The 22129-nt window shown below is 36.9% G+C and overlaps 1 protein-coding gene across 8 annotated transcripts in view; it reads left to right on the top strand.

Moving 5' to 3' along the window:
* The window catches only part of LOC100768845 (protein diaphanous homolog 2), a 735817-nt gene that overhangs the window by 535441 nt on the left and 178247 nt on the right, over positions 1-22129 (top strand). For all 8 annotated transcript variants that reach the window (XM_027433000.2, XM_027432999.2, XM_027433003.2 and 5 more), the window contains one exon: positions 17229-17364. In XM_027433000.2, the coding sequence (XP_027288801.1) occupies positions 17229-17364 (136 nt within the window). The remainder of the gene's footprint in view (positions 1-17228; positions 17365-22129) is intronic.

Raw genomic sequence — 22129 nt, 5'->3', positions numbered from 1 at the left:
TACATATATGTATAGTTTTCATTAAATATAAAACTTAAAGGTATCATAAATGTTTTTAAAAACTGTCAGAATTGCGTGACAAGCTAAATTTTACCCTTTAAAAACTGAAGAACATATAATACTTAACTCTGAAAATATTAGCAAAAAGACTTTAATGCTCTCTTTTCCTATTAAAGTCTAGTAAGAATTAGAAGCACTATACAAAATGCAGTATCTTTAGTTTTGGCAACATGTCATATAGATATTATCAAAGAAGTGTTCTATTATAAATAGGTTATCTTTGGGTTATGTCCAAGAAGTAGGAGAATTAAGATATGCAATACAGAATATAAGTTGACCTTCTTAGGGGTCCTGAGCTTGGCCAAAGGTACCTTAAGGTCTCTTGGAGATCTGTCAAAGTATGCATCTTGTAACCTGAACCAGAAAATCCTTGAGCTCAATGCAAGCTGTGCTACCTCTCAGCTTTCTCAGTTTTTTCATTCTGCTTCATCTTTGTTTGTTTATGCACTAATCAATCTTTAATCAGAAAAGCCTCCCTAGCCACTGTATAAGCCAGTTCAAAGCAGTACTGCTTAGAATCATGCCCAGTGAGCAATTTTGATCTCCTGCTTTTCCTTTCCCCCTGCCTCCTACCTCCTCCAGTTGCTGATCAAATTGTTCAAATCACTTCCTCCAAGCAGGCCTCCCCAATACTCTTCCATCTCCCTAGCTCCATAGTGCTGTATTTTCCCTTGTATGGATTAATCACAGTGCTAATAACTACGGATATGTAAGAATGATTGAATGAATTAATAAAAGAATAAATGATCCTAAATTGCCAAACCAAAGAAGTTGAAAGTGTTTACCCTTCAAAACTCCACCCCAGTGGAAGCAAATTGTGAATGAGAATACATACATAGGGGAAGCATGGAAGAACAGAGGAGGACATGCTGTCATTCTGTGGGATTTAAGGAAGGTCCCAAGAGGGAGGCATATGCAAAGTGGGTGCATTCAGTTTTTGCTCCTTTATGACCAAAGAAGTTCTCTTTCTTTTATTCTCCTCAACCTCGTTTTGATGTTTTAAGTTTAGTGGTAATTTATATTATTTCCTAGAGCTCCATGCTGAGTTCAAAGTGGAAAAACAACAATTTGATTACCAGAGAAGTAGTTAGTTATCAGCTAATTATGATGATCTAGAGGTTATCCACCATATGCTTAGATGAGCAGTAACTAAGCTTCATTTAATTCTTAAGGACTGACAGCTGTACTGAACAATAGGGCAATTGAGGCAGATTATCTAGCAGAAGTAACCCTTAGAGACTATTTTGTATAGTATTAATTTGGGCCAGTGGATTTCAACCAAGGGTGATTTTGTTTTCCAAGGGACATTTGTCAAGATCTGGAAACTTTTTTGGTTCTCACAACTAAGGAATAGGCACTGATGGTATCAGGGAGATAAAAGCCTACCATGTGACAAATGCCAATAATAAGCAGATTGGCCTCCCTCAACAAAGAAATATCAGTATGAGTTGGAAAAAAAGCCCTGCTTCAGTGTTATCTGTTAAGGATTTTTGTTTTTATTATCATTCAAAAAACCCAAATTCACAACAAAATCTGTTCTAGATAAATTAAAGCATTTTGGAAACATTGTTTTAGGTTACTAATATTTTCTATATTATTCAAAATATCCTGGTTCAGATAGTTTTAATGTTTTTATTATCAGCCATGCATGCAAATTAAAAACTTTATAACATACAAAATTTTTTTAAAAAACTTGGTGATTCATTCCAAAATATCACTATTAATACCCTGGCATATATCCTTTCAGGCATACATATATGTATCTAAAGTGTGAGTTTGTTTATCTTGAAGTAGAATGTATCATGAAAATGTAAATCCTAAAAGTTTTTACCTTGTGAAAATAGACTGTGTCAGTGTGGAAATGTCCATCAGAATTTATTGGATATTGCCATGGGTGATGTCTTCAGTTGCAACAAAAAATGTTAACTGGCTCATTTGATGGTGTCTTTTTACCAACACCTGGTCTTGGCAGCATGCTGACAATCACAGGCATTGTAAGCCACCGGCAAAGGGACCAGTGAAATCCTGCTTTTGTTTTCTACACAATACACCCATCATACTTCCTCAAGACAAGGATCCTTAAATCAATAATTGGTGGCTGGCTACCTGGGCCTATTCAGACTAGCATTTACTTAGAACTATGTTATCAGTACCTGCTGTGCCTTTTGATTTAAAACTGTTACTTACAAAACTACAGTGTCTGTTTATAAACGAGAACTACTTATAATATAAAAACTGGTAATCACAAAAATATTCCAAAACAAAACTAATGCTGTGATTTAAAATGAGACCAAGCATCCTGAATACATCTGTGAATATATATAGTTCCTTTATTTTTCCTCACGTTTTCTTCTTGATCCAAATTTCAATAGCATGGAATAAAGTCTCTTAAACTTTTTTGTTTTAAATGTTTGAACCATATTATAATCTTAATGATTAAACAAGTATCATTTATGTTGATGTATCTCTTTGATTTGCTTCCTACAAGAACTCTTTTATGGCATTCAGACTTGCCTGGTATTCTTTATGAGTCTGTTAGGGGAAAGCCAAGGAATGAATGACATTCCTCAGAAGGTGGAAAAGGGCCAGCCAGTGTGTGAAATCTATGCATTTGAAATGGAAGCTGCTCCAAGTCTGTTCTTTGAGGAACCTTCTTGATCCTTGTTCCATCTGATGAACAACTCAATTTCATGGCATTATTGTGTTTTAGTTTTCAAATTCCACAAGTAGTACACAAATGACCCAAACTAGAGTGAGTACAATTGGAATTGGTATATGTTTGTTTCCCCTCTATTGCTGACACATCAAATAAATTAGAGATGTACAAACACTACAATATTATCTAAAATGTGGGTGTAACTATAAACATAATTGCAGAGGTCAGCAATATGCTATTCAAGATAGAATATAAAAATTGATGCTCTCAACAATCTTTAAACTTTAAATTGAATGTCAATTACTTTTAGTGGCCTAACCCATCCCCATTTATTAGGTGACATCTACCAGAAACTATTTCCAGAGGTACTCGCTCTTTAGTTTAAATTACAAGACTTATAAATTTGAATGTTTTTGATACTGAGATTTAAGAATAAAATACATTCAAAAAATGAATATCATTTGAACATTGAGCAAAATAAGTTTTAAGTAGCCCTTTCAGCAACAGCTTTACTAAATAGGTAAAACTTATTTATAGTTATTACTATAACGTTTTGTGGATATACATATTATGCTCAAGTATTTTTATATTTGAAAATGGCTGGTTTCTTTTGTTTTGGTGTTTGCTCTTTTTCATAGTTTTTCAGCGTGATTTGGAAACCCAAAGGAGAGAAAACATGATAAAAATTGGCTGAAGAACGTAGTTTTGCTTTCTTAAATCACAAGTAATATGGAAGGAACACGGTTGACTCAGTTACTTATTGATATCTATAAACCAAGGTTTTCCAAAAATTTTACCTGTTTTGTCACTATGGTATGTTTGACTAGCATTTGCAAAATGATTATTCCAGGCACTAATATTTTATAAGAGGGTGTTACATAATGTGAAAACTTTTTTTAAAGATTTTGTTTATTTATTTGTATACAACATTCTGCCTCCATGTGGGACAGAGTACCAGATCTCATTATGGATGACTGTGAGTCAACATGTGGTTGCTGGGAATTGAACTCAGGACCTCTGGAAGAGAAGCCAGTGCTCTTAACCTGTGAGTCATCTCTCCAGCCCCTGTGAAAACGTTTTTCCTTTTAATTGGGAAGAAAAAAATGAAGATCCTTGGGGCAAATGTAGCCTCCCCTGTGTTTTTGTAAACTTACATTGGTGCAGAGCCGGGCTCATTTCCTTATATTTTGTCCATGTCTGCTTCTCCACTCCAGTGGCAGGGATGTGTAGCTAAGACAAAGGCTGCATGACACACAAAGCAGCTAAAAACACCACCTATCCCTCCAATTTCCTTTAAATGTGTAAGGCTTGGAGAGAGAGATCCTAGAGTGCTTGCTAGGATGTAGACACCTCTAGGTTCAATTACTAGCCCTGAAAAAAGATGTTGGAAGCCTAAAAGTAAGGATACGATGAGAAATCCTCATAGAGAATTCGTAGAAATCAGACAGTCTCTTGAGTTTTACCTTTTAAGTACAGTCCCTCTTTTTTGCAGAGAGAGAGCCAGATTAGCTGGTGAGTTCCCATTTGTTTCAGGTGACATTTACTTCTTTGTATAGTGCCCCTTAAGCAGAAACTGCATTCATCTTGCATGTTAAGCAGCATGCCTATAGAGGTGTCCTCAGGATTACCATATGAGACTACATTCTTGCCCAGCCTATAATATGCATACCACATATTCTTCCATAGAGACAAAAAGTACTTGGTGCCTTTAGTGTAACAGGTACACAAATAAATGGCTCTTATTCCATTTGTTCCCTATGTTTTTCTCCATTTTTTTATTTGAATTAGAAACAAGCTTGTTTTACATGTCAATCCCACTTCCCTCTCCCTCCCCTGCCTCCCTGCCCCCCCCCCCAATTAACACCCTACCTATCCCATACCCTTTCTGCTCCCCAGGGAGGGTGAGGCCTTTCATAGGGGGTCTTCAGAGTCTGTCATATCCTTTGGGATAGAGCCTAGACCCTCCTCCATGTGTCTAGGCTGAGGGAGTATCCCTCTATGTGGGATGGGCTCCCAAAGTCCATTCCTATGCTAAGGATAAGTATCAAGACCACCAGAACAATCAGTTTCCACAATGAAGACAATTCTTCTTAGTCTTGATTTTCAGTAGAAATATGTCCCCTGGAGTTGGAGAGAGCTTATTAAAGACACTATAGGGATGGGATTTGATAAGTTGATAATATTATTATGTGTGGAAGGGAGACTATAGTCTCCTTCCTTCAATCTTAAATAGAAGCTTCACTATGGGTATAATAATAACAGTGTGACTGAGACATTGCATAATGTCTCTGGGTAGTACATGTTCTTCTGATTTCTGTGCTTTTCTGTGTTACAACATTAATCTTCAACTCCAGACTCAACTTTATTGTCTGCTTGATAGTCTCAAGCTAGAATCACTACAACTACACAAACTCAGTATATTCTAGTTGTAACTTTTACATTTCTTCTTAACTAATCCCTGTATTCTCTTTGGTGAATGACACAACCTGGTTTCTGATTTTCCTCACTACTAACTGACATCTGCTCTGTCTTTAATGCACATTGTTTATGCCTTAAAATATTTCTCAAATCCATCCTATCTTTATCCTCATTTTAAAATACTTTAAATATTCATCATCCTTCCCATGGATTACTGCAATGTTTTTTAACTTACCCTGAGTTTACTGTTATACTCTCCAAACTGCCTTCATGCTGCGTTAAGATAGCTTTGCTAAACTGTAGATACCTTTAGGATACTTGTGTTTTTAAAAACTTTCAGTTACTGCCCATGCATAAAGCCTAAATTAACATTGGAAAGCCTTTGGAAATCTAAGTTATCCAACCAGTGTTCTGGGCATGGAATGCCTTCTGCCCTAGTTTGCTATTTCTGTGATAGACACCATGACCAAAACCAACTGAGGGGAGAAAAGGGTTTATTTGCTTATAGGTTTTAGTCTACAAGGGAACCCAAGGAAGGAACTGCCAGAAACCTGGAGGCCAGAACTGAAGTAGAGACCATGGTGGAATGCTGTTTCCTGCTTTGTATTCTATAGCTTGCTCATCTAGTTTTCTTATTCAACCCAAGACCACCTGTACGACCCACACTGGGCTGGGGCTCCCACATCAATCATTATTTCAGAAAATGTTCCACAGACATGCACTCAGGCCAATTTGATGGAGGTAGTTTGTTTTTTTTCAGTCGTTTTTTCTCTTTCCCAGGTGTGGTTGTTTGAATAAAAATGACCCTCTGTAGCCCATAGGGAGTGGCACCATTAGGAAGTGTGACCTTGTTGATGTGGGTGTGGTTTTGTTGGTGGAGTGTGTCACTGGGGGATGAGCTTTAAAGTCTCAGAAGCTCAAGTCTAGCTAGTGTGCCCTTGTCTGTTTTCCTTCTGCCTGTGGATCCAGATGTAGAATTCTCTGCTTCCTCTCCATCACCATGTCTGGCTGCATGCTGTCACGCTTCCCACCATGACAATGACAGACTAAACCTCTGAACTATAAGCCAGCCCCAATTAAATGTTTTCTTATAAGAGTTCCCATGGTCTCTTCACAACAATAAAACCCCAACTAAGACACCAGGTGACAAAAACTAAACAACACATTAACATACTCTCAACCTGTCTTCCACCTGGATAAAATCATAGTCCTTCAAGACTCTATTTAATGGCTATTTTCTCTGCTGTGTCTTGCTTGCTATGCAACAGCAGGGAGAATGAATTGTTCCATGTTTTGTATGTTCCTCTTGCTTTGTGAATACAGCTGTGCTCACAGCCCACACATAATTATTGATAGGATTTACACCTGCCTTTTATGTGTGCTTTCTTTTGTTTTGTGACAGAGTCTCCCTCTATAGCCCAGGCTGGCCTGGAACCCACTCTATATGTATCCTAGATGGACTTCAAACTCTTGGGGATCCTCCTTCCTCAGTTTTCCAAAAGCTGGGATTAGAGGAGAGAAGCACCACACTTTGTCCTAAACCCTGCCTTCTTTATCATTTGAATTCCCTGTTTTTCCAGTTCTGTAACTCTTGCCGTCTTCTAAGACACTTTAAACGGAACAAAAAAATCCCCATATCTCTCTATTTCACTTTAGAAGTGAAATAATTATCCATGATATTTTGTTCAGAAGTTCACATTGAAAGAAGTCAAGTCGAAAATATGTCATTTATTATTGCAAAATTTTGTACAGGATATAAAACCCAGTGTGTCTGTAAACTCCCTAAATCCTCATGCAAGTTATTTGTCCAACATGTCAAGCCTAATGGCAAAAATCCCTCTCTACCAATAAATAAGGCAACTTAAACAGAAGATTCATGGTGAGGCCAGAAAATTCCTCTATAAATAATGGCATATTACCTCGGGAGGAGGAAGGTAAAGGAGAGGGCATTAGAACATTAGCATAGTAAGCAAAGGATATTCCCATCACTAAGTAAGCTGTACTATTCAGCCAAATCTAGGTCATGATCAAAGATATAATCACAAGTGAGATGTGTTTTATATTGTGGAATGGAGTTAGGGTTTGCATATACAGATGGAATGGCTTGCTTCCCAGAATGCAATCACTAGTATATGACAGTACCCTTATTACTTCTAGTTAGGGAGAGATGATTTCGAAGCAAAATGTCTCTGGTTCTGACCTGTACCTCATTCAGAATCATTTTTGAAATGATCCACAATGTATTGTTTGCAGATATTTTTATGAGATCTACACTCTCAGCTATCACATACCCAAGTGCCAAGATGTCAATAAGAGACAATAAATTGTATGTTCATTTTATTTTTCCAATTTTATTAAGTAATGACTCGGCATAATTAATTATGGAAACAAAATATCCTAGAATGTAAATGAAGGGATTATTTAAGGGTTCTTATGACTTGAACCTTAGCATGTTTTCTGTACCTTTTTGCAGCTAACTAGCTAATCTTCCTAATCATTTTCAGTAGAAAACACTTTCTTGACTTGGTTCCATTGCTTTACCATCTGTACAGTAGTGTTCTCTTTTAAGTCTCTTCTTAAAACATAACTGCACAGCCTAGTATTCTGACTTCTGGAAGCTCATCAGTGAACTTCCTCTTTAAGTAAGTAGCCATTTCATGTCTGTGGATATAGTTCTCTTCCTTACTCCAGTTGTCCTTGAGATTAACTACCCATCTTTTGTTTGTGGTTTGTCATTTCCAAACTTTGGCATGTTTTCTTAAATCTTCTCCAAATTTCTTTTCAAATTTGTGTATACTTCTTAAACAGTGAGACTCTGTATGTAAATGTGCCTCTGCACGTTCTTCAGCTCATGATTTAAGCTCTTTAAGAGGGGTCAAACTCCCAATAAAGAAAACTCAAGAATAATGTTTGTCCATTATGTGTTCAGATAACATTTAGACTAAAGAAACTGCTTAGTTTTCATTAATTAAGAAATAGTTATCCAGGCAAGAGAAATGCCCCAGGTGTTAAGAGTACTGGCTGACCTTCAAGAAGACCTGGGTTCAATTCCCAGAATCCTGACGACAGCTCACAACTGTCTGTAGCTCCAGTTTCAGGGGGATTGGACACCTTCACATGAACGCATATAAAATAAAGTTAAATAAATTATCTATAAAAGAAATAGTTATTCATGCCTCATCAATATTAAGTGTTCTACCTACTTAGCTTACTGTTAAGACTGCTTATCTGAGTCAGGTGTGGCGGCTTATACCTATAATTCTAGCACTTTAAAGGCCGAAGCAGGGAGGTTCCTGTGAGTTTAAGCATACACTACATAAATGAGCCCAACCTGAGCTAGAGTTTTAAAGACCATGACTCAAAAATACCTAAATATGTAAATACAGAATGCCTGTCCAAAAAGAATACCACACCTGAAGTGAACTGACAGTGAGCCTACCCTCTCAGAGGCTGCAAATTAAGCAAGGCTGAAGTAAACTTTCATAAAAGAAATATATGGACAGGCATTTCAATTAATGTGAAATGTGAAACACATGTAATAAATAGCATTTTATATATAAGAAAAGAGTGCACTTTTCAGTGGTCATTTGTGAAGCTGCCCTTAAGAAAAGATAACATGTATAAGGACTCCCATTACCTTCTAATTAATAGAAATTTCATTTTCCTTACCAACTGTCTAACTGGTATTGGCTAAATTTATAGACCACTGTGACCCATAGGTGCCATGTCATCATACATTCCCATGTTTTACTAGGGCTTCATTTTTACAATTTGTGTTGCTTCGTTTCCATTATCTGGTATGGTATGATGTGGTGTGTCTCTCTCTGTGTGTGTGTGTGTGTGTGTGTGTGTGTGTGTGTGTGAGAGAGAGAGAGAGAGAGAGAGAGAGAGAGAGAGAGAGAATTACACTGATTGTTCAGACAGCATCAATAAAGGGAAAGACACAACCCCATAATTACTTGAAGGACACCTTGCTGTCAATAGTTCAGAAGATAGCACAACAAATCAGCAAACAATCACTTTGTACTTAGAAAAGCACAGAGTTGAGACTGGTAATCAAGATAGCTTTGTGAAAAGAAAATTGAGCTCAACCATTTTAATTTATTTCTATGAAAGAATCAGTTCCCTGTAGTCCAGGAGAAAGAAATTTCTCCTTATTCCCTAAGATTTGTATTCCTTCCTGAGTGACATTCATTATCAATATGATTAAAAAGAAGTAGATAGTAAACTCCAGGATACTAGTCCATCTACCATTAAGATAGTACCTGACATGCATCTGAAGATAGAGCCACAGAAAATTAACATTCTAGGGCTTCTTTCAATCACAGCACAGTACCATGAGAGACCATGCCTCATGTGATTATCCAGGGACTAGAACCCGTGATACACCTGGTTGAGAATTAATGAATAAGTGAGTGACTTCCTGAATATCGCTGAAGACAAAAAATTTCTAGATAGTAACCAGAGTATTTTTGTATTGTCTTCCTTGCCTCTTCTGTCTTTTCCTGTCTCTCCCATCACCCAAAGAAGAGCTAAATGGCTCTATATTCAGAGAGATTTCAAGCATTTCATTCCAAATAAGATGGGGTAGAAGTAAAAAAAAAATTAGATATGTATATTGCTAGATAGGAGTTAAAATATAAATTAAGAACATCAGGCAAATAGTAAAGAGACAAGGCCAGGTACAAATACACCACAAAATAAGGATTCTTAAGTTTTAGTGAAACAGTACTTACCACACATCAGGCAGTGTGTGAAATATGACTTTTTAAAAGAACACACCAGAAATGTGTATAGTCAAAGAAACCCTACCTTTCTTATTATCTTTATTAAAAGACAATGACTTTGTCATCTAATTTTAGGGAACTCCTCTTTTAGAATCCTCTAAGTGTTCTATAGCATATATTTTAGAACTTACCAGGTACACTTAATCTTGGAAATTTAGGTTGCTGTCATTTCAGGAAATAGCCAAAAATGATACTAGACTAAGTTTTAAAGTAGAATAGATGATAGAACTGGGTGACCAAATTTCTGCTTAAAAAATATTGTGAATCTAAGATAATACAACTGATTTCAATAGATTCGGAGTTCAGTTTGGAAAGAGGAATTTCAAATACAGATTAATGCCCTCACCAAAATAAGTTTATGACTTCCCAAGGAGACTGTTTGAACAGAGGTTTGATGGCAACAACAGATATATTGGAACCGATTTAACTTTACAGTTGAACTTGAAAATGTTACAAAATAGATGCTGTGTTTTAGAATAATTTGAGCATTAAAAACTCGTATAAATAGAATGGCATACCTCTTTAGAGTATTGTTCCAATCCTTGTTTCCTTATTTTAAGGGAAGTCATATCATAATGGAGAAGCATAGAGCGAAAAATAATGTCTAACAGACAGAAGCGACACAGAGGGATATCCAAGTGTTATTTAATTTATGGAAAAAGATATATCTGAGGATGTTTTTATTCTAGAAACTCACACTGAACTGTGTAATCCCTGTATTCAATAGGCTGAGGCAGGATGATTGAGCCTGGAGCAGTGGGGAGGACAGGGATCAAGACCACAGATTTTCCCAAAGGCCGCTAAGATCCATCCCTCCCCATCCCTTACAATATGAACTGAAGTGAAAATCCTGTATTGCTCTTGAGGGTTAGCTTCATTATTGTGGAACTTGGGCGCACCAGTGAGTCCTAAAGACAATGTACATCTCTAAGAAAACATTTTAAAAGAAGATTTTGATTGGGTTTCTTTTTACACAGAGGTCAATAAACAAGAAACAGGCTTAAAAACTGACAGCTTTTTCTAAGACGTAGGAAGTATTTCCTTTTTACAAGTGATACAGTTAGAATAGGTTCCTGGGGGAGATCATGGGATTCTATCCATAGTTAGAGGACTCAGGCTCACATTTCCTGAGGACCATTCCTATTGGGCAAGTCTATAAATTCTACTTCACAAGGTAACTTGATATACTCATCCAAGTCTCCCCACACCTCTCACTACACCTCAGCTGGCTCCAGTAGAACCTTATTGAGAAGCCAGGGATGTTGCTTGGTGGTTCCTAACTTGCATCAGACCATGCATTGAACCCTCAGCACTGAAAAGCAAACCAACAAAACCTTATAGTTTGTGCTGCCACTCCTAGCTTCTTAGAGAGAGTATTAAGGCAGTAAACACAGGCCTCAGAACTGTAACTTAACACTGCTATATTTTCCTCCACTCATACATCCCTGAGATGTTTTTCCATTAAAATATTGTATCAGTCACATCAGAATTTCATTTTCTTCCTTTAGCTCAAAAAAGTTATAGATTAATTTCCTATAGTTACTCAAAGCGCTTCATAGATTTTAATCAAAATAGTGGTCCATAGAGACATGTTGAACTCAATTGTTTTTCTTTCTGAGATGCAAAGATGGATGCTCATATTACTACTACAATAATGTCTGCTGAAACCTGCAGCATTTGAAAAGCTTTTCCATGCTACAGATTGCAGATTAACTTCTAGCTAATCATAGTTCAGCAATCTAATGGACTGTGACGGGAGAGACAGTTTTTCCTCCAACTTCAGATCACATGTTTTTGCAGTTGTAAGGCAAATTTTAAAAGAAGGCCTTGGGGATCACAGCCAGCCGTCATTATTGGCGCATGACCGCTTTGTAACCAACTGCAAGTTTAATATCCAAGGAGATTTGCACATAACAGTCTTTTTTCTTTTTTCTTGTTTTTAATAATTTACCTTTGAGATTCTCTTCACAACCATGCTGGTGTGCAAAGATCTGTTTGTCTGTCAAACCTCCAGATATGTACTGCAAGTGAAAGACACATTAATTTTTTATTTGTTTCCTAAGGAGTATGAGCAGTGAGCTGGTTGTGCAGAATAAAAGAGGGCTTCTTCGGTGAGCACTTACTTGAATTCACTTCAGCAGCCTTTCTCACCTGTAGCAAATTAGTTTCTTCCAGGAATCTGTCCCCTGTCATTTATACAAATCACATTCACGGAACAATTTTTTTTTCCTTTTTTAAATTTTAAATTAGAAAGAAGCTTCTTTTACATGTCAATCCCAGTTCCCTGTCCCTCCCCTCCTCCCCTCCCCCCACCAACCCACTGTCCTACCCCATTTCTGCTCCCCAGTGAGGGTGAGGGCATCCATGTGGATTCTTCAGAGTCTGACATATCATTTGGAGCAGGGCCTAGACCCTCCCCAGATTCACAGAATTTTCTATATATGCCATCTACCCAAATCAGAAAACATTTTGTCTTAAAAGAAAAGATTACTGAGAAAGCTGTATGGTATTAATGCTTGAGGACCCTGAAAATCTCTCCTTGAAAGAAAAGGCCTCACTTTTGAAAGTATCATGCATCTGTTTTCTTAACCTTGGAGGCTCTGAGTATGTGCTAATCTCTGTCCAAAGGAGTTTTCTGGGCAGAAAAATGAACTACATCGCTATGACAAGTCACAAATACCAAGCCTCAGAAATGCTCAGCATTAACATTTCTAAGAAAACTGGTATAGATAGATGTCAATGACACAAAGCCTATGATGATTAGAAGAGAGCCACCTTTCCAAATTATTGTAGTGTTTTTTCCAAGGCTGCTATGATTTTTTACAATAAAGAAATATGAGGTGTATTGGGAACTATGTGTGGAGATGTTCTTGGTAATTTAATGTTTTGAGAACTCCCAGGCTGTAAACTGTTATTATGTAAATCAACTAGCTCCAGCTGCTAATTCTAAGAAACAGAAGAGTATGGAAAGTTTAACTAGGTTTTGACCTTTATGTTCTGAATTTTACATTAGGGAAAAGGGAGACAGAGTTTAGGAGGTTCTATTGTATAATATTCTTGAGGAAGAAGTAGTGAGAGAGGGAACATTAAAAGAGAGACTGGATGGAGGTGTGTGAGAGCCTAGAGGGAATACTGATGTAAAATTTCAAGCTAAGCAAAGGAGACTAATGAGACTGGAGGATAATAGGCAGTGGGGAGACAAGGTCAGGGACTTTGGATGGAGTAATATACAAATAAGGCTTTGTAAACTATTGGAAGGACACTGAATAGTAATAAATGGATTTTCTACCAGACAATCAAATATAGCAGAGTTTGATTGGAAGGTAAAACAATGTGGGAGAAGAAAGTATAGTCCAGAAAGGAGTTGAACAAAGACCAACATTGTCTGTAGAAAGCAAGGAACATAAGAATCAAAGAGAAGAGAAAGGTTCTATTTTGTTTCTGCATTACCTGTGGCACATGGCGCATCTGTGATTCATACCATATTTACATAGGTTAAAGTGCAAGACTCTAAGCACCATCTAGCTATGCTATCAGTATATTTGCTCAGTGTCTGTTACTGAGTCACCTAACTACTTGAGGAAGCTAATCAAGGTTTCAATTACGCCTGTAAGTAAGAAAGTTATACCTCTGTTGCAATTGTAGCTGATTGGTTGATGAAGTATTCATGAGATCTTTCATAAGAGGAACTTTAAAGGTCACTTGTACTATAATAAGTGGAAATCTCTGGGAAAGAAAAAGTTTAGCAGTATTATAGTGCTTATAAAGTCTTAAGAGGCTCTGACTCTACAAGTCTGGTTGCTGCAGTTGAAAACTCATTGCCCTGAGCATTTGTCGTGACTTCTTCAATCCAATATGCCCTTTAAGCACAATGAAACTATAGAGAAGGACTATCTAATGTTGTTTGCTATTAATTAGAGAATAGGATTTCTTCCTTTCGTTAATGGAAAGCCTTAATTTGATCATGATTGCTGCTGAAAATTCTAATGAATGACTACAGTGGTTTCCTCCTGCAATCATATGGTTCTTCAGTTTCTCAGTCAAATGCTGCAAAGCTCATTTTAAGCTTCTCATTTATAACCTGCCGTTATCAGCCCAAAATGAGTTGAAAATCTGGACAAATGTGGATCCTGGTTTACTGCTACCTCAAGTATTTAGGATTTTCACCCCACATATATCAAACCAACAGATAAGAGCACAGCCCAACTTACCTGTACATTCCTTTGTGACATAATACATTGAGATTTCTATCTTCACAGCACTTTGATCTGGCTTCCAGGAAAATGTACAAAATTTTAGAAGACTCACTAGCAGCCAGGACAGTTAAAGGCAATCTGCAAAGTAGAGTAAAATGTTAGGAGGGGGAAATTTGAAAAGGAAAGGAGAGAACATTTCTGGAAAGGACTACTAAAATGGGTAAGGGCAGCTGTGTACATTGTTGACACCATCCCATGGGTTGGCAGTGTAGTCTGATTCCCTGGGTTCTCCTGTATATCTTTCGGCATAATAAGTGAATCCCTGTTCTGAGACAAATCAGAAAGGAATGATGCAAACTCCTTATTCAGAAAATTTCTCCAATAGCCACTATCCACTGCACAAATAAACTCCTCTGATGAGTTCTGAGAGCTATACTAATCTATGGTTGGAAAGGTACAAATTTAATGATAGTCTGATACTATGGGGCTTGTGAACTCCCAAACCATGGATTCTTGAATAGATTTACAGTGCCATACATGATTTTCCTCCTGTGGAGTAGGCCTTACATCCAGTCATAAGGCAGTTGGTTACCCCCATAGCATTTGCCACTGTTGCACCCATGGGCATATCTTGTCATTGTCCTTCACAGAATTCACAACTGAGTAAAACTCTTAATTATTTATTCCCCACATGCCTACATAATACCTTCCAGTACTATGAAAACTAGCCAGCAGGGAAGTACCAACTGGATTTCTCCATGTCCTGTGGCCAATATAAATGCTGTCTTCAGCAATAGTGTTTTGCCATCATATTTTGGTGGGCAACCAAGAGCAATGGCAGTAGCCTGTACTATTTGAGAGGTTTCCAAGACTCCCAGCAACTCAAGGGGAGGTATCCCACACCTGATAGTGGGCTTTTTATTTATTACCTATTGCTTCTGAGAGGAGTATAATCTCCTGTATAGAGTAACTCCATTCAAACTCATATATTTTAATATATATTATTCGCAATGTATTATAAAATTTCCTTCTTTTGGTTTTTTGAAACAGGGTTTCTCTGAGGCTTTGGAGGATGACCTGGAACTGTTCTTGGAGACCAGGCTGATCTCGAACTCACAGTGCTAGGATTAAAGGCATGCGCCACCACCGCCCAGCAATTTCCATCATTTTTTATTCTCTCTTAAATCTTTATTTGTACTCAGAAGAAATTGTAGCATTTATATGAGCTATGTATTTGTATATGCCATTTTTAGTTCATAGAAATGACTGGCCCTGACAAAATAATTAAAAAATCATTTAGATGTTTCCAATGTTAGAAAAGGTAACCTGATTATGAGTCAGCACTTGGTGGTTTTCTAGTTAGTATAATTTCATAATTTCATTCATGTAATGCAGTACATTCTGGTCTTACTAATCCCTCTACATTCTCTGAGCCTCCTCTATCCCCACCAGCTCCCACACACCCCTCACCAGGTCCCTATTCTATTTTTATGTCTTATGTTTTATTTTGGTTTTGCTTTAGAAGACATTGGGACTAAGAAGAGCTGTTCATGGAGAAAGGACATGAAGCTCTTCACTGGCTCCTGGGTAACCCACTAGTGGCCACATCACTGAAAACCATGACTTCCCTCTCCCTCAGCAGCCATAGACTTCCATTAGATCCCTGGGTGTGCCCCATCTTCGGATCAAGGTTGATGGACTTTGTCTTATGCAGTCTCTGTGTAAACAACAATAGTGGCATTTGGCAATCTCAAGAGACCTATTTGGTTGCCACATTTTAAGAGATGCAATTTGCATCTAGTGGATGGAGATCAAAGATGCCATCAAACATCTTCCAGTGCATAAGGCAACCCCTACAACAACAAAATCATCTGGCCTCAAATGACAGCAGTGCTAATATTGAGAGGTTGCACTGAAATATAAAATCTAGTATATAAATTTAAGTGGAAATCTTTGATTCTGTCTATAGTAGCCAGATAGTTGTGTGCTCTTAGCCTAATGAGGGGCGTATTTGCCTAACTAGGGTAGTAGATGCCACAGAGGTAAAAATCAGTTAGATTTTTATAGGAAGAAATCAATCCTTTCAAGCCAGGAGAATTGTTTAGAGGGGTTTTCAGGAATATTTTAAACTATTATGGCCTTTAACATGAAGAAAAATATTCAGTATAGACTCAGACTCCTCAAGGCAAAAACCTTGGGGTATTCTTGGGATTTTGTCTTTTTATTTCTTATTCGTGCTGGAACAATATAGTTTTAGGGAAAGTGTAAACTTTTGTACAGTATAAACATAAGCACTTACTATGAAATATATCCAATCAATCATAATCATGGGGGAAAAACAGAACATGAAGCAATGAACACGCAGTTGATGTGTCTTTAAAATGTAGTGGCTTATTTGAGCTCCAAAGAAGCTGGCATTATTTCGTCTGGTCACGTTGCTTCAACTTTCTCCAATATCCTGTACAGGAATGTATTCGATCACTGGAATTCCATAAATATGGAAGAGCTTGAAATCTGTTTCATCATTTCCAACAGTATCACCATATAAAAAGCTCCAAAACTTGCAGGTGATTGTTTCACGACCTGCATCATTAGGTGTAATCATTCCACCAGCAACACAACCACCTCCACATCATAGACTAAAATACCTTGATTATAATGTATTAGGCTCTGCTGAAAGCACTTCAAGTGCACATCTCATAGCTCATCACAGATATCCAGTGAGGTAGATTTTTTTAACTCATTTTACAGATAACAGGTAAATTTTCAATAAGAGATACAATACTCACTTTGCTTGTGTATCAAAAGTAGTTCACATTTTAACAATGAGAAAAGTATTTTCATTGTTAAGACTACAACATAGATAACCCACTTTTCCTCCCACAGAACATAATGAAAACTAAAAACATTATTTTCAATATTTTTTCCAGAAGACATGTCTTAAGGCTAATTATTTGTCTCTGCCAACAAACAGTATATGCCCACACTCTGGGACTGCTATGAAAATTTCCCATCTCTGCAAACTTGTAGAAGTTTTAAACTGCACACCTTCTCCATTTTATAGTGTGTAGAAGATGGCCATGATTTATCTTATTTTATTTTTATCTTTAGGAAGCACTGAAAGAAAACCATAAGAGAAAAGAAACAGAAGAGAAGAGCCGGAGGGCAAAACTCGCAAAAGAGAAAGCTGAACAAGAGAAGCTAGAGCGCCAGAAGAAGAAGAAGCAGCTCATTGATATAAACAAAGGTATGAAAACATTTCCAAGGCTTTGAGTATGCTGTGACAGCACAGGCCTGGGAAACATGAAGATTACAGTCTCCAGAAAATTTGTTACAGCTTAGTGAGCCTCTATTTTAAAATTAATATGTAATGCATATGCATATGCATACATACATACATACATACATACATACATACATACATACATACACACACACACACACACACACACACACACACACACACGGTCTGGGAATATTGCTGAGTGGTAGAGCATTTACTTAGCATGAACTTTACCTTAGGTTCTATCTTCAGGTACCCCCATAAAAGCAATTGAATTCTATAAAGTTGCATAAAGTACAAAGTGATTGATTCTTTAAAAAATTTTTAGTTATAAAGTGATTTTCTTCTTGGTAGAAAACTAATACTATTACTTCTTTCTGTTAGATTTATCTCATGTTGCTGTTTTTATTTCTTCTCCTTCTACACTAAACACTGAAAATTATGCGTAATCAATATGAGATGTTCCGTTGTTGTCATCTTGCTTTTCATTTATTTGCTATGATAGTACGTTCTAGAGAAGGCCATCAGGAAGAAGAGAGTGAGATGAGAAGTGAAAGGCTGGACTGGGGAGATGAGGTTCAGACCTTCATTTCACTTTGTAGGCATGTATCTGTTGACAGTGCTGTAACAACAGTTCTCCTTGGGGGCTTGTGCATGTCAAGTCATAATAAATATTGACAGCACTATTACCAGGTGGAGAAAGGAGTACTGCAGAGCATCCACAGTAATATCCACTACAAGTTCTCTCAACTAGCAAACATGACCATATGTTAGAAGTAGGGCTGGTTTTTTTGTTTTTGTTTTTGTTAGATTTTGTGGAAGCGAGGGTAAAATGCTCAGAATGGTGGCATAGATCTATAGTCACAGCACTAAGCAAATAGAAACAGGAATATCACCACTGTAAGGCCAGACTGAGCTACAAAATGAGTTGTACTTTATCTAAAAACAGATGGGGTATTGAGGGGCCAGATGGACAGATAAAGGAAGGTGATTAGGACTCAGGTGTCTTCACTGAAATATTAAGAATAGAAGGCATGGCTGTTTTCCTGGAGAAAGTAATTTTCACAGTAGGGAGAAAGGAGCCACCTATCTTCTTTTCAGGACTAAGAGGACTAAAAGGTTAACTAACCCTAACCCTGAATTCAACCAAAAGCAAAACTAAATCTGATCAAGATACAAAACAGTATGTTTGATATTGGAGTGAGCACTCCCTGCTGTATTTAGCAATAATAAAAATTGCAAGAACTTTTATAATATTGGCCATATAGCAAGCACTGTTCTAAGATTTACTACATTCTAGGACAAGTTTCAAGTTCATCCTTCTACCTATATGCAGTGGGCACTATAATTGTCACATTGTTTGGTTAAGAAAACTGAGGGTCATACAGTTTAAGGAATTTGCCTCAATAGGGTACACAAACAACAAGTTGAATGGAATGGAAATTGTCTGAGTACAGATTCTTTATGCTTATCCTTGCCTCTGTCAATTACCATTAATAGCAGCTGTTTGTAGCATTTATTATGGTCTAAGACAGACATTTTAGGTATTGGCCCATGTGCTTATGGAAACTGACAACAAGGAAGGTCCACAGGCTAGAAATCCAGGATACAGCAAAGTCTAAGTATGCTTTTCCTCCTGCCTGAGCAAAATTTGTCTTTTCATATTACTAAGATCTCCAGTTGATCCGTGAGATCCATTCTTATAAGAGAATGCAATTGGCTTTATTCAAGCCCATCAATTTGAAAGTTAGAATTTTCCAAAAATATCCTCACAGAAACATCCAGGATAATGTTTGACCAAATTTCTGAACTATGTTGCTCAGTCAAGTGGACACATAAAATTAAGCATCACAAGATGAGTGTCGAAAAGCAGAGCTAGCAGTCTCTAATGATTGCTTACATGTAGGAGTTGAGAGGTGAAGGCACTGAAGAAGGTAGTATACTCACAGAGAAAGAAAATTCAGTATTAAAACAGATTTTGTTGTGAGGGTTAAAATGAGGAGTATCATTTGGCCATGTTCGGTTTTCTAATGTCTTAGAAAGAAACCTTTAAGAAGGAGATCTTTAAGGAAAATCCTTAAAAAGCCATTCTATACATGAGGAAGAAACCCAGGAAATCAGTCTAAACTACATGTATCGGGTTTTGCTTGAAGATTGGAGTTGTGAAGCATTAGTTTACCAGAAATGCTGGAAGAAAATGCTAGAAACTGGTAGGTTAAAGTAACAGATCTATTATCTTCCACTGCTGGAGGCTTGAAGATCAAGGTGCCAACCAGGCTACATTCCTTTGGAAGATACTAAATTCTCCCTTCACCTCAGTATTTACCAGTCTTTCACTATTTCCCTGAAAATATGCCTACATCTGATCAAGATACGGACAATTATATCTTCTAGTATCACTGTAAAAATTCAAATATGTTTTTTTCTGCATATGCTGAACTTGAGGGATATGAGCCTAAAAGATGCATTTTAAAATGAGATTTATCTATGCTAGATGGATGGCTCAGTGGTTAAAAATGCATTCTGGTCTCTCAGAAGATCCAAGTTCAGTTTGTAGCACCCACATCAGGCAACTCACAACCATCTAATTCTACTTCCAAGGGATATTATGTCCTCTTCTGACCTCCATGGGCTCTGCACTCACACATGCCACATCCCACTCTCAGACATTCATGTAACTTTAAAATGAAAAGGAATAATATTTATCTTTTAAAGACTGTTACTATATGTAGGTCAATCAAATAGTAATCTTCCATATTAGCTTCTTAACTTGTAGCCTATGTGTCACAAATATAAATTATTATACATTTCGATAGTATTTTACATGTTGCCTATGTTCATATTTCAGAATAAGTTTTGAAAGACATACTTAAGATTATTCAGGTACAGTCTAAGTTGAAAGAATGAAAAGATGCAGAAAAGGAAGAAGAATATACTCATATGTCAATATGGAGTTCCATGTATCACATAGATATGTATAATTTTATCCATTAATCAAAAATGGTAAAAATGTTTAAATGCCAGTTACTCTGATGTGATCATTGGACATTGAATGCATGTAAATGTAATTATCACATGGTACCCTGTAAATGTATAGAGTTAAAATAGTAACTGAGGAATAGAGGATACAGTGCAGTAGTCAAATCCTTGTCTCCCACTTGCAAGGACCCTGGTTTCATTTCCAGTAACACAAAATTAATAATAACTAAAAACCTTTTATAATTTGACTAAAACTACATATACTTGTTAACCATTTCTAACTACACATGCTACTTAACAATTTCTATTTTATATCAGTTTAAGAAAAGGACCAATTATTGTAGAACAATAGTCCATGAGCTCATAAAACTACTAGATAGAAACAATGAAATTTAGTAATATGGCATGCAAAATTATATACATTTATCATGGAGAAATGTATTGAGATTTAATTATTCAAAAAGAATTGAATAATTATAACATAAAAGATTGTATCTGAAATCCAGATATCATCAACTGAGTTCAGATGTAAGAACAGATAGCACAAAAGCCGAGAAGAAAATGTTAATGTTCAAGATAGAAACATAAAAACATCATGTATCAAATCTCCGTTTTTTAGATACCTGGAGATCAGAATGCAAAAGTCATGACAGAAAATCATATTTCTTACTGTAAATGAGAATATAGGTATTATATGCTAAGAAGTGCTGTAATTTGTGAGCCTGATTAAGAAGTGACTTCTCTGTTAAGAAGGTGTCCATTTTAGCTCCACCACCTAGCTTTATGCTCAAATTCTTTTTCTGTATCCATTCATCCATTTATCTCCTATAGTTTTAGTGAAGATTAAATGAGATAATAAGTATAATAACACAGGGCCTAGAATATACTCTCTGTTGATGCTGATGAGTCTTTTAATGCTCATTGAAGAAATGCTCAAGTAATAGTTCCGACCTTTAAGAAGTTTTCAGTTTTGTCAAAGAGATTTAATAAAGCTGAACCAGCAGCTAGGAAATTGTGTGCTGATACATGATAGAGATTATTTGCTTGGTAGGCCTATCCAAAGGGAGAAATCAATTTGGTTTGGCAAAATGTCAACTCTTTGTGGAAAAGAACAAGTGTAGTTTCTGTGCATATTAGTTGAGCTCCTTGAAAAAACGGGTCAAATTTTTGCTATACAGAGGCAGGCTTTTCAAGGAAATGGAAATTACATCATCAGTGCTACACAGCAGCACATCAGGTATCAGGGCCATATGTAAGCTATGTTTACTGGATTGTGGGAAAATACAACAAGATGATGAAGAGGATGAGATCCTAAATTCAAGTCCTGTCTCCATCATTTACTAGACTATAATCTCTGTCAGGGTGTTGCAGCTTTCTGTGCCTGACTTTCCTCATAAAGTGAAATAATATCTATAATTTTTTTTCTCAGTTGTGAGTACTAAATGTGGGAACCAATAAAATTGCCAGAGGTAAGCATTATTTGTACTCTAGCCTACACAGCAAATATATAGTGATGCCTTTTAACATATTCTCAGTCTCTGATGCTTTCGTGCTAAGTGGATATTTTCTGTTGTTAGTGTGGTCAGGAAGACAGTTGAGTTTGGAGAACTGTGGGAAAGGGAGGATTGAGACAGCCTACGAAAGTCCTTGAAAGTGAGACACAAGAGTATGGTATGATGAGGGAGGAGAGCCCAGGTTATTGAAGGAATCCTTTCAGGGTTTGCTGAGGTAGTAAGCCTGAAGCACAAGA

Source organism: Cricetulus griseus, chromosome X (genome assembly GCF_003668045.3).
Source record: "Cricetulus griseus strain 17A/GY chromosome X, alternate assembly CriGri-PICRH-1.0, whole genome shotgun sequence".
In the NCBI taxonomy this organism is placed as follows: domain Eukaryota; kingdom Metazoa; phylum Chordata; class Mammalia; order Rodentia; family Cricetidae; genus Cricetulus; species Cricetulus griseus.
The sequence above is the reverse complement of the archived record's forward strand: the minus strand, read 5'-3'. Positions and strand labels throughout refer to the sequence as shown.